At 42.1% G+C, this 13,689-nt stretch overlaps 1 protein-coding gene across 1 annotated transcript; it reads left to right on the top strand.

Annotated features, from left to right (window-relative positions):
* Nucleotides 1-4,082: 4,082 nt before the first annotated feature.
* smyd5 (SMYD family member 5) lies at nucleotides 4,083-13,025 on the top strand. Its single transcript, XM_082557353.1, has 13 exons — nucleotides 4,083-4,215; nucleotides 5,522-5,630; nucleotides 5,834-5,973; nucleotides 7,531-7,652; nucleotides 7,738-7,807; nucleotides 8,362-8,466; nucleotides 8,682-8,744; nucleotides 10,417-10,487; nucleotides 10,581-10,687; nucleotides 10,878-10,934; nucleotides 11,070-11,164; nucleotides 11,611-11,681; nucleotides 12,129-13,025. The coding sequence occupies exons 1-13, from the start codon at nucleotides 4,123-4,125 to the stop codon at nucleotides 12,277-12,279; spliced, it is 1,254 nt and encodes a 417-aa protein (XP_082413479.1). The 5' UTR covers nucleotides 4,083-4,122; the 3' UTR covers nucleotides 12,280-13,025.
* Nucleotides 13,026-13,689: the final 664 nt, after the last annotated feature.

Raw genomic sequence — 13,689 nt, 5'->3', positions numbered from 1 at the left:
CTGTCTGACTAAGTGAAGTAGGCTAAAATGCCACAATCTAAAGAAACTCAAGAACGGATGAGAAACACATTAATTTGCATCTGTCCGTCTGGAAAGGGTTACACAGCCATTTCTAAAGCTTTGGGACTCCAGCAAACCACGGTGAGAGTCATTATCTATACATAAAGAAAAGTTGGCATAGTGGTGGACCTTCCCAGGAGGGCCAACCGACCAGAATTACCCAACGACGGGCGCTTTCCCGCGTCAACGAGGGTCGTTCAGGTTAACCCACTATGAGATCTTGCCTCACTCTATCATGTAATCTATTGGGGTCACCTGAAGCAAGAGGCGAGTGGGTGTTAAGGTTCCTGGGAAGGGATCCTAAGACTGCATTGTAGGTGGCAGACGGTGCTGCAAGCCATCCCCTCTGTTCAACATGGCCTTTTGTAGTGGACATAGATGGTTTCTTTCACTCCTCTTTCAAACCATCTGTCTTCTCAGTCCAAAACGTGGTAAGTGAGGAACAAGCCTGTCACTGGGGAAAGTACTACAGCTGTGGAAGACCTCCTGCGTGGTACCAGTACCAAAGACCTCCCATCCTAAGGACGCAAGCAGCTACAGTCCAGTAGCCCTGACATCACATCTGATGAAGACCCTCGAGAGGTTGGTTCTAAACCATCTGCGCCCCCTGGTGAGGTCTTCATTGGATCTGCTACAGTTTGCCTACCAGCCTGGCATCGGGGTGGAGGACGCCATCATCTACCTCCTGCACCGAGCTCTGACTCACCTGGAGAAGCCTGGAAGCTCTGTGAGGATCACGTTCTTTGATTTCTCCAGTGCTTTCAACACCATCCAGCTACGACTTCTGAGGGACAAGCTGGAGCTATCAGGAGTGGACCAACACATGTCCCAGTGGATACTGGACTACCTCACAGGCCGCCCACAGTATGTGAGGACACAGGGCTGTGTCTCTGACACGCTGGTCTGCAGTACGGGGGCCCCACACTGTGCTGGCACCGTTCCTCTTCACCCTCTATACCGCAGACTTCTCCATCAACTCCCCACGCTGCCACCTACAGAAGTTCTCTGACGACTCTGCCATAGTCGCCTCATCACAGGTGAGGACGACTCAGAGTGCAGACAGTGGACTCTGGACTTTGTGGACTGGTGTCAGCAGAACCACCTGCTGATCAACGCCGGGAAAACCAAGGAGCTGGTGGTGGACTTCCGGAGACGCTGACCCACCACACTGACACCGGTGAACATCCAGGGAGTGGACATTGAGATAGTGGACTCCTATAGGTACCTGGGTGTTCACCTGAATAATAAACTGGACTGGAGCCACAACACTGATGCTCTTTACAGGAAGGGTCAGAGCAGACGCTACCTGCTGATTTGGAGTCCAGGGAGCGCTTTTAAAGACCTTCTATGACTCTGTGGTGACATCTGTCATTTTTTACAGTGTGGTGTGTTGGAGCAGCAGTTTATCTTCAGCTGAGAGGAAGAGGCTGGATAAACTCATCAGGAAGGCCAGCTCTGTTCTGGGATGCACCCTGGACCCAGTGCAGGTGGTGGGAGACAGAAGGACTCTGGCCAAAATAACATCTCTGATGGACAGAGTCTCCCAGCCCAATCTCCAATCTACCATTTCTCTCAAAAATCCTTGAAAAAATAGTTGCTTCACAAGTCCATCTTCACCTAACTGATAATAACCTTTACGAACAGTTCCAGTCTGGCTTTCGTCCTCTACATAGCACTGAAACTGCTCTTATAAAAATAACAAACGACCTTCTTATAGCAGCTGATTCTGGTCTCCTCTCCATCCTTATCCTTCTTGATCTGAGTGCAGCTTTTGACACCATCTCTCATCCCATTCTCCTTAGCAGATTAGCTTCTATTGGTCTCTCTCACACTCCACTAGCCTGGTTTAAATCATACCTATCTGACCGCACTCAGTTCATTCAATTAAAATCCTTCACTTCTCAGCTTTCTCCTTTATCCACTGGGGTGCCCCAGGGATCTGTCCTCGGGCCCCTTCTTTTCATCATCTACCTTCTTCCACTCGGACATATTTTTCGTAAATATAATATTCAGTTCCACTGCTACGCCGATGACACCCAGCTCTATCTCTCTACCAAACCTGACTCTACTCTTCCTCCACCCTCCCTCATCCTCTGTCTAGCTGAACTTAATTCTTGGTTCTCCTCCAACTTTCTTAAACTCAACAGCAATAAATCGGAACTTCTTCTGGTTGGCACTAAACGACTGCTATCCAGAATTAACAATTTCTCTCTCACCATCAATAACTCGCTGGTCCCTATCTCTCCCTCTGTGAAAAGCTTGGGTGTCATTCTCGATAGCACATTATCCTTTAACTCGCATATCAATAATATTACACGTGCAGCATATTTCCAACTCCGTAACATTAATCGCCTCCGCCCCTTCCTCACACCACTGCCATTCTCATCCATAATCTTGTTATCTCTAGAATTGACTACTGCAACTCATTATTATTTGGCCTTACACAAAAATCTATCAACAAGCTCCAACGTGTCCAGAACTCTGCTGCCCGTATTATTACTAGGACTTCTTCTACCCACCACATCTCCCCAATCCTGAAGCAACTTCACTGGCTCCCGGTCAAATTTCGCATCCATTTTAAAATAATTCTGTATACATTCAAGGCTATTCATTCTCTCTCTCCACCGTACCTCTCTGACTTATTACAGATGAAGCTCCCATCCCGCTGCCTCAGATCTTCATCTTCTCTTTCTCTCTCTGTTCCCTCTGCTCGTCTGATCACAATGGGAGGGAGGGCCTTTAGCTGCTCTGCCCCTCGACTTTGGAATTCCCTACCCCCGGACCTCAGAAATATTAGTTCATTCTCTCTTTTTAAGTCCACCCTCAAAACTCATCTGTTTAAAATTGCCTATTCTTAAATTTCTGTATGTTTTAACTTTTATCTTCTATTTTTATCATTGTGTATATTTCCAGTTTTTATCTGTTGTACAGTGTCCTTGGGTGCTTTGAAAGGCGCTATTTAAATAAAATGTATTATTATTATTATTATTATTATTATTATTATTATTATTATTATTATTATTATTATTATAACTTGCACATTACTTTTTTCAGTTTATATACACACTAACTTATTGAAAGTTACATATCTACTTTTTAATGCACAGATACAATCACACAATCTGCACTTTTCTAATTATTCTAAATATTCTCAACTATTTAAACATCTTTCAGTATCCTGCTCTGTTTGCACACTACAACCTGGGTTTGCCACGTATCTGTAATTTAATTTTAATAACTGTACAGTGCTCTGCTTTCGTAACTGTTGTCCATGATGTAAATATGTAAAAATTGTGTTTCTGTTCTGTGTCCTGCTCTGTTTGTATATGTGTGTTTTTTTGTTTTGCTGCTGATACAACCAAATGTCCCCTTGTGGGAAAATTAAAGGATTATTCTATTCTATTCTATTCTATTCTATTCTATTCTATTCTATTCACTTGACTAATTTGTCCTTATGTCATCCGGGGGAAGGGTGGATTTAAAAAAAAAAAAAATTTATTTATTTGAAGTTGCATGTTTTGCTGTGTTCCCATGTTGAGTGTTTTATCTTTGCAGTATTGCATGCTTTTATTATATTTACTGTGGACTTGTCCCGGGGACACTTCTCCCCTCCCCCTCCTGATCACTAATTGGACACACTCGCTTTTTTTCGCTTCTAAAAAGTCGACACTTTAATTTTTTTTGCTTTTAGTGGCATCCAAAGTCCCCTCCATAAATCAAGAAGACAAAAAGGTTTTTGTCCGAATCAGTCTGCACATCTAAGCTAACTTCATGGCCAGATATCATCAGTCCCAAACACCGTTAAAAACGTCCGTCTGTGTCAAGACTGCGTATTGTATCTGCTTAATTTCGACTGTTTTCAGATTATTTAATAAACAAACGAACAAAAACTCCCGTTAATTTCAAAGCGCATGATCTGAGCATGCGCGGAATGTCTTACAACAGCTACCCAATCGCAGACCCTTCTCAACATTTATGCAACTTTCTGTTCACCACCAGAGGTCGCTGCCGCCTGTCTCACAGATAAAACGTCAACGTCAGAGTTGAAAGGTCGTCTGAAACATGGCTGCTCCCGTGGATGACATGTTTTCCTTCTGCGTGGACCCCGGCAAAGTGTCCAGCTGTGTGGAAGTCAGATTTATCGACAATGTCAAGGTCAGAGTTGTCCGTGATTTTCATATTAAATGGATTTAGAAGAAATCTGCGGCTGAACACAGATTTAAAGCGGCGGTGCTGTAGTCGCATGTCGGCTGTCAGTGCGGATCACAGCCAGGCACGACTGGCTGATGTATGACACACAGTGGAGATTGAATGATTGTCTAAATCCTCCATGAAGGGTTTGATTTCTATGTTGCCTTCAGGAAAATTTAGGACAGCAGCTTCCAGAGACCAAAGCTTAGCTCGCTAATATCACAGTATAAGAACTACTAGCTGAAAATTACCCCTACTATTCATGTCCACTAATAATAATAACTGTGATAGAGTGCTAACAAGTTCACGTCTTTAACTTGGTCTTTCTGTGCGTGTGTGTTTTTTTTTCTCCTCTTCTTCTTCTTTTAAGGAAATTCTTAAATAGACAAATGTAATCAGTTCTCTTGACACGTGATGTTGCAGGCATCATGACGTTTTCCACAGCTTTCAGGTCACATCATCTGTGAATGAGAATGGAGCCCCTGGTGGACCTGCCTTCTCTGGTGTTCTCTGGAGGATGACAGCCTGTGAGCACAGGTCCCGCTAAACCATGTTGGGCTCTCATGGAGTCTTTTTATGGCACTTTAGTCAGTAACATGCACAGAATAGCCCTTGGGGGTCATTTTGTAGGCCTCTTCCATCGCTCCTCCTGTCCCTCCTTGCACAAAGAAGCAGTTTCTGGTCCGCTTTTCATTTGATGACCTTCTACGCCCTGTCCAGCTCACCTACTGTAACAGCCAGATATCTATCTATCTATCTATCTATCTATCTATCTATCTAGAGATATCTCTCAGACACACAAAATTGAATGAATTTCTGTAGGACAAGCTAGAAAGGGCACTTCTGCCATCTCTTCTTTACTTTGTTACTCTTCATTAATCAGCTGTTATAAATGCAAATACCAGTGGATTGTTAATATAGTCGCATTAATAAACTGAGTGGACTCTAAATGGTGGTGCTTGTTTTTTAAGTGGTCTGTCTGGACTGAATGCAGCAGTATGTTATTCCTCCTCCTTACAGTTTTTACTCATGTTGATTGGTTGATGTGTGATTGGTGGATGAAAAAATGAAAACAACAACTTACAATTTCTGGGGAAAAACATGTTTGGGCTGCAGCAAGTTATGAGTTTTCTTAAACATAGTGATTAAGAAATGAATCATTTTAGGTCCCACTGTGATTTACATTTTAATTTCTTGTAAAATGTTCATAGTCTATAACTTTTCTGTAGTGACTGAAGGCTGCAGTAACAGTTAGTTATTCATGTTACAGGGCAAGGGTCTCTTTGCCAAAAGGAGCATAAAGAAGGGAGAAACCATTTTCATTGAGCGGCCTCTCGTCTCTGCCCAATTCCTGTGGAACACTTTGTATAAATATAAAGGTGAGATGTTTGATGCACATATAGAGAAGCACTTATAAGACTTATAATTGCATCTTTTCATTGATTATTGAGGTTTTGGACTAACTGGACAAAATAATCTGCATGTATACTGCATGTGGATCTACAATGAAACTTATCATCTCAATGCTGCCCTGCTGTGATGTCATCTCTGTTCACCGGCTCTACCATCATGCCCCCAACAGCCTGTGAATACTGCTTACGTGCTTTGGAGACTGCAGAGGGGAATGCGAGAAGACTTAGCGGCATCCCTGGACTCAGCCTTCCTCATCCTGAGCTGTGCCGTGTACGCCCAGAACAGCATCAAGCATGCCCTCAGTGCCAGGTAAATCTATTTTAGTACAGTCCACTACCAAAAAGTATAACTTGCAATTTTTTGTGAAAGTAAAACCCTCACAGCAACTGGTGAGGTCAATATAAGATACAAAACATTGATTTTAACCTGGCAGTGGTTAAGGAAGAGCTTCAGCTACATCAATGGTGGTTGCTTGCTAATCAATCTTTAGAGGCCACTACTAACACCCAGTCAATAAGCCAAGCTAAGGTCACATGAAAATGTAAATACATGCCCCCCCATTACTAGAAGAGCATACATTTAATCCTCTTTTGCAGTAGAGGATCAATGCCTGTTCGAGAAAGGGCTTGGTTATTATTTGGATGCGAGAAACTAAAAATTCACCAAAGGATGAGTCAAAAATACAAAAATGGAGGGTTTTTGAATGGTGTAGTTGGAGCACAGATTTGAATCTCTTAAGCGATAGAGCTGAGGAGTCCCGAGCACTTAATCCTGATCATGTCATTAATCTGTATGGGGGTGGTCACCTTGGAGGACAGAAGACAGATTGTAGTAACGTCACTTTTATATGACTTTGAATGTGGAAAGGTTTTTGGTGGCAGGTGGGTTGGTCTATTTCAGAAAGTGCTGATCTACTGGAATTTGCCCAGACAACCTTCTCTAGGCTTTACAGAGACTGGAAGCAAATGGGCTTCGGCAGCAGAAGACCACACCGGGTACCACTCGGGAAACTAAAGTTACAGTTTGAACAACAGAAGATTAGTCTGAGTCTCGGTTTCTGTTGAGGCATACAGATTGTAGCGTCACAATTTGGTATAAATGACATGAAAGCACGGATGCATCCGTATTACATTTAACAATTTAGGCTGCTGGTGAGGGTGTAATGGTGTTGGTGGTATGTTATGGCATTCCTTGAGCCCCTGAGTGTTGTTGCTGACCATGTCCAACCCCCTGTATGACCACAGTGCACCTTTTTAATCTTTACCACAAAGAGTTCAGGCAGTTTTGAGGCAAAAGGGAGTCTATCCCAGTACTAGCAAGGCGTACCTAATAAAGTGGCAAATGAGCCTGTACAGTACCTGCAACAAGCAAACAGGCAGGCAACGCTTAGACTATATTAAAGTGAACTAAACATAATTTCATGCCGTTCTGCTTTGGGGCTTTTGAAGCGCTACACCTTCACTTTTAATGCTCACTGCTTTCTCAGTATAACCGAGTGCTGGATGCAGATTTATCAGATCTGCTTTTCAGAATGGATGATGATGATGTTCCAGAAATGCTTTATGTCCTTTATTAACTTCAAAACTGGCTCCAGTAAATTTCATTCTCCAGAAAGTCATAACTTTCCTGATTTCTCCAAAGAAAACTTAAACTCATAAATGGGGATTAAAGAGTTCGGTGATGAATTTATCCCCGGAGTCACTGCGAACTTGGTAAAAGCAGTGATTTAAAAACACGAAGCCATAGTGCTTTACTCAGCCCCGCAGATTCAAGAAATTATAAACCATAAACCCAGTTTCCTCATTAGTTTAACATTTCGAATGTTTTTGTTTGGGGTCAATCCCCCGGCCTCTGCTCCCTCTGTAGGTGATGTACTGCAGCAGCGAGTGTCGACAGGCAGCGGCAGATCAGTACCATCAGGCTCTGTGTCTGGGTCCTTCTGAAGAAGATCCTGATCACCCCATCAACAAGCTCAAAGATGCATGGAGGTGAGGAAGCATTTTAAAAACGTTCATCTTCTGGGAGCGCTGACTTTCTAATTCACCCCAATAACCTACTGCTGCTTTCTTTCAGGAGTATGCATTATCCCCCTGAGACCTCCAGCATCATGCTTATGGCCAAAATGGTAGCTATGGTAAAACAGGTGAGACTTTTGATTTACAGCTTTGAAAATATTCAAGTGTTTGTACTTATGCTCAGTATTAGAGATGTAATACAAACGCTTCTCTGTAAAGGAACATGATATGCTGCACCTGATTAGATTTTCCTTTTTTTTTAAAAAAACCTCTGTGTTGCTAATGTTTCACTTTTAAATGAAACTATATGAAATTATTGCTGGCTTGAAATGAACTTTGCTGCGATTCAGGTGCTGTAAACAAGAAAAGCTACATGTTAACTTTTGAAAGGTCACAGGGTCACTAGACTAATGTTTGCAGACTTTCCTCTTTTCACCAGACTGACAGAAAACAAATCACAGTGTGATGTATGTATTCATTTTAAAAGTCCTGGTTATTAGTTTCTGAAAACTCTAAAAAGTGTTGACTTCTGTTATAGGATGTTAAGATTACTCGTGCAGGTTTGAATGAGTACTATCGTTTAACCCTTTCAAAAAAAAAACCCAAAAACAAACCATGCAAAACACAAGTAGGTGTGTGGGAGATATTCAGTAAGTCACAAAACATTATTTATGTTTTCCAGGCCAAAGATAAAGCACACTTGCAGAAGCTGTTTACTCACTTCTGCAGCCGGACAGCCAACGAGGAAGAGGAGATCGCCCATAAGCTCCTAGGAGAACAGTTCAGAGTGAGTTACCTTCTTCTTATTTCTGCCTGACGTGTGAATTCATTGAGGTACAAAAAGTCAAAAGTTCAAATTCAAACACAGTGTCATGCTGTTATGGTGATCATGGCTCTTCACAGCTCGAGTAAGCAACACACGCCAGGCGTCAAACATACAAGTGATGTGTATTTTCTGTTATGTAAAATATTACATGAAGTTATTTCAACGTCTTTTTGTAGGGGCAGTTGGCCTTGCTGCACAGCCTTTTTACAGAAGCACTTTATGACGACCGTCTCGGCCGGGTAAGTATGTTCTGTGAAGCCACAGCACACGTTGTTTCCTCTTGTTTTCAATCCAGCGTTCATTCATTTTTTTAGAGAATGCTGCCAAAAATATCACAGAAAGCGGTTGTTGCTCGAGACAGCTAATTAAAGCTGCTCACTGGTGGAATTAGAGCTGACAGCTCTGATTTATTTGGCCGCCTTTGCCTCCTTAATATTGTTCGACCTATTAAATCATTTTTACAGGTTATTTATTTAATTATTTTTTTGAACACATGAAAACCTAGTGCCCAGTGACTGTAATCATTATTATCTCACTTGGCAATCACAGGAAAATTGAGAAAAATGCCCTCACATGCTCCCAGAGCCCAGTATTGGTCCAGATGATGATGCTGGACAATACTTCAGCTGCTTAAGATATATGGATATTTTATTTAAGCTATAGGACAAGAAAATACTATTTATATCCTTGTAGTCTGATGTGGCACAAACACTTTCACCATAATACGATGCCAGTGTGCAGTACTGCCCGCCTTCATACTTGGCGAGACAATCCCATTCGCTTACAAGTTTTCCTGCAACACTGAGACACAACAGTGGTCCAACATTAAATAATAATAGTACATTAATTTGTGGAAACGACAAAAAGAGAAAGTAATGAACTATAAATACCTGCCTGTGTTTTTGGGTTCAAAATGTCTCAAAAGAACATGACAACAGTTTCAGCATGAAACGGCTCGTTTTCTGTTTAGACTTCATAATGAAATGCATAAAATAGTTTTGATACGTTTCCTCACGATTGACCTTTTTGCAGCTTTCCTTCTTGGCTTTAGCCAGAGCAGATTTGTTCCTTTCAACCAGCTTATTTGTCACAAATCTTCAATGACCATAGCATGGATAATCCTCCTGATGATTTACAGAATAGAATCAACTCTTTTATTGAATATGACCTGAAATGATAAAGCCCAACGTGTTTGCAGAGGTAGAAACAGAATGCTGTTTTTCACTTCTACAGGATCAGAAGTCCTTTTTTTGCAACCACAGCTGTCGCCATCTGTTAGCTTTGAGATAGAATGCAGGTTCAAGGCGCTTCCTGGGTTTGGCTTAACTTTTGCACCTTGAAGCTACCTTCATGTCTTTATACCGTCTTTGTTTGCGGCCTTTGTAAGAACTGTGAAGCTCCATGTTCACTATTGGTCATATGGAGCAAACCCTTCCCTGTACAGGTAAATAATGCCATAGCAACAGAGTTAGGCTGGAAGAAAAGAACGTACTACTTGGTTTAGCAAGTTGATGGTTGAACTTTATCAAAAACAAGTAAATAAAACCATGTCCTTCACCCTACTTGTATGATATGAGTCAGTTTGCTTAGTTTAAAGAAAAAGACTTAAATTATGATTACGTCATAATTTCTGAGTAATCAAAATCTGGTTTATTCCAACGGACGCTCAGACTTTTTCTGGGAATTCTGTTCTTTGATCGCAGCTTGTCAAATGTGAGGGGTTTCTTCTTCTCCTCATTATAATTGTTTGTATTAGTTACCTTGGGCTTGAAGTGAAAATCTGACTGCTCTATTTTCTGACAGTTTCTTTGATTTGTATAATCAAAGAGGAAAAAAATGTATTAATTACCAAAAGAGTTACTAATTTGCCAGCTCCCTGCGTGGATGATTAACGGTGTGACTGTATTGCAGTGGTTTGTCCCTGAGGGTTTCCGTTCTCTGTTTGCTTTGGTGGGGACCAACGGACAAGGCATTGGCACCAGGTAAATATCACTTCAACCTTTAACCAGCTTAACACTGGGGCTCAATATGGTTCTAACACTCCACTGTCTTTATGTTCTGTTATCCAAACGTAGCTCTCTGAGCCAGTGGGTTCATGCCTGCGATGCACTTGAGCTTCCTGCCCAGCAGAGGGAGCATTTGGACTCTTTTATTGACCAGCTGTACAAGGACATTGAAAAAGGTCAGTTTTATCTCAGTATTGCAGTATTTTCTACAATAAATTCTTTTTGTCTCAACTGAGCAGATTTGCGACGGCTGAATTGTCTGAGTTAGTTTGTATATGTGTGTTGACCAATGCTGTGGTTGTTACATAAACCCGTGCGTATCCAAGCAAAGGTCAGAAATATGCATAATTTGTCTGTTCTGTGCAGAAACCGGAGACTTTCTAAACTGCGAGGGGTCTGGACTCTTTCTGCTTCAAAGCTCATGTAAGTGCTGATGATGTCTCTCTTATGAAAACTGTTACTTCAGATTAAAGATGCTGTTGGTCTGGGCTAAAAGGCCGTATGATAACCTCCCCTGACACACACACACACAACCATATGCTTCTTTGACCTCTGCAGGTAACCACAGCTGCATACCCAACGCAGAGGTGTCGTTCCCCGACAACAATTTCCTCCTTCACCTCAGTGCTCTCTGTGACATCAACCAGGGAGAGGTGAGCTGACACGTCTGGGTTTTGAGTGATAAATTCTGGCCTGAAATAGACTGCACAGAACATTTGTGTGCCCCCTTGTCAGGGGGCATTAGAAGGCTGAGACTTTAAGGATTGGAGCGGGTTAGTCAAGCTGTCAGAAAGATTGAGAAGCCTTGCATCCGCGCGGCACAGTAATGTCACAGCGGCCGTGCTACTTTCACAGCAAAGATCTCCTTTGAATGCTGGCGAAGACTGAAGCGTTTTGTACCAGGAGAGCGAGAGAGCAGGGCAGAGCGACCTCCTGCATGATGAAGCGACGGCATTTTGGGAAAATGTTTTGTGCAAAATCTGGAAAAATTGCAATACGAGTAGTTTGTAACTGTTATGGTACAGTAATATTATATTGATGTTGGGATTCTTCAGCCAGTTCAGGAGCGTGTATGTGTGTGTGTCTTTTCCATCTTCAGGAGATTTGCATCAGTTATTTGGACTGCTGTCAGCGGGACCGAAGCCGACATAGCAGACATAAGATTCTGAGGTAAACATCTGTAATCCCTGGGATACTGCACTTGAACGGGGTCATACTCTTATGAATTCCATCAGGATCAATAAAAAGCCTTCCAGGCAATAATAGGATGTCTCGAAGCAGATAGGCTAGTGGGTCTGATGGTTACTCCTGTGCTCACTCTGCTCATTGATTAGCATGATCCAACAGCTTTTTTTTTCTTTGCAAGTTTCTGAGATGCATGATGGTGTTAGAGCATCCTGTGTTAATTCTCAGTCTCGAGAAGGTGTCGTTTCATTACAGGATGGTGTTGTGGTCCGGAAGTATTAATTACAGTGTTGAACAGTCGGTTGCTTTTGTGCACAGAAGCCACTTAAAAAGCCAAGATTTTCTTAACAGCAAAGTGCAGAATGGTTCTAATTAAAAAGAGCTGTTATCAGAGGTGCAAACAATGTGACCAGTGGGACACTTTCTTCACAGGGAGAACTACCTGTTTGTCTGCTCGTGTCCAAAGTGCGTTTCCCAGATGGATGAATTGGATGTGACATCCGAGGAGGAAGAGGAAGAAGAAGGTGTGGCAGAAGGTGAAACAGAGGGAGATGAGATGGAAGATGAGATGACAGATGTCTGATGAAAGACTTGACCATATTGTTCTCAGCCGCCTCCCATTCCTGCCACCACGCTCAGCACCCATGAAGCCCGGAAGATTTAACGACCAGTCCAGACTATGATCTGCATTTCACTGGTGTCTCAATGTGTGTCGAAAATGGCCTGTTGGCACACAGCGCTTATTTTAGAGATCAGTCACAGAAATTGTGTGATGTACGCCTGTGTGTGTGTAAGACTGATGTTTGTTCTTTTTTTCACTTCAGCACACTGGTGGTTTACAGTGGAACAAAGAAAGTGCGTGCCATTCAAACACACGGGGACTTAAAACTGTCAAATTGATGTTTTGGAGCTCCTTTTAAAATTATTTGAACTGCACGGTGATGGCTTTTTATTAAGTGTTGAGTGAATAATGCTTGGCTAATTGTGCAAGCAGCAGTAGTGTAACATGAATATTTCCTGGATTTCTGGTTGTCCACAGGGAGGCAGAGAGAGAAGCCAGCGAGGGAACTCTCTCAAGCTATTTTATATGGACAACTTGTAAAAATACTACTACTCTCCAAGGATAACTATACCCAATCCCAAATATTCGTTCTACTTGAAGAAAAACGAGTAAAGATTGAAACCTTTTAGTTTTCTGGCATCACTCCAAATCAATACAAAGTTTTTCTGGGTGGTCACCTTTGTCCTTGGATTGCAATCCTGAAGTAGGTGATCTATTCCAAGGTGAAAATCTACCATCCTCAGGATGCAAGAGGCACATATTGCTGCCCTCACAATCAGCAGGTCTACACACACACACACACACACACACACACACACACACACACACACACACACACACACACACACACACTGGAGAGTTAGAGAGCACTTGTAAAACCATCATCAAAACACCAAATGATGGGATGCCGTTTGGAAGAATGGCTTATTTTCCTCCAGCAGATTTCCAGGAAGCTGGAGAATTGAACTGGAGTTCTGGCAAACATTCATTATCTGTTGTTGTCAGCACCGCTGTCACAATAGAAGTTTCATTCACCACCGATGTATACAGTAAGAGGATAAGAGCAGCTTTAGCACAAGGTCAGGTCTATATCCTATAGTGTAGGTATTTTGTCTGTAATCCGTTGTGTTGGGAGTAAAGAGCCAAAGAAAAACTGTTAAAATTGGCGTTTGCAATGTGTTTGACATGTAAGTTCACTTAATGTAACATTTGTTTCTAAAGACTCTTAAAGAAAACAAAGCAGTTCAGCAAAAGTCAGTTGGTTCATAGGTGCTTCTGTTTTACCTAATATATGTTTCTTACATGACTATGCATACAGTGTTGTTCAGGCTTTTTATTTATAGGCCTAATTACAGCCTTGTCATATGGGAGACATCCAGCCGGTGAATATATAGTTTGGTTTCCACCTCTTGATCTATTGGGTTGAGTTAA

The sequence above is a fragment of the Aulonocara stuartgranti genome (assembly GCF_965226115.1).
Source record: "Aulonocara stuartgranti genome assembly, chromosome: 2".
Classification (NCBI taxonomy): Eukaryota; Metazoa; Chordata; class Actinopteri; order Cichliformes; family Cichlidae; genus Aulonocara; species Aulonocara stuartgranti.
Note: the sequence above shows the minus strand (reverse complement) of the source record. Positions and strands in the feature narration are given on the sequence as shown.

What these genes read in the sequence shown, in the direction of transcription:
- smyd5 (XM_082557353.1), top strand. Translation starts at nt 4,123, where the DNA reads ATGGCTGCTCCCGTGGATGACATGTTTTCCTTCTGCGTGGACCCCGGC. An exon ending in GTACAAGGACATTGAAAAAG is followed by an intron (nt 10,688 to 10,877) that starts GTCAGTTTTATC and finishes TGTTCTGTGCAG; the next exon opens with AAACCGGAGACTTTCTAAAC. An exon ending in CTTTCTGCTTCAAAGCTCAT is followed by an intron (nt 10,935 to 11,069) that starts GTAAGTGCTGAT and finishes TGACCTCTGCAG; the next exon opens with GTAACCACAGCTGCATACCC.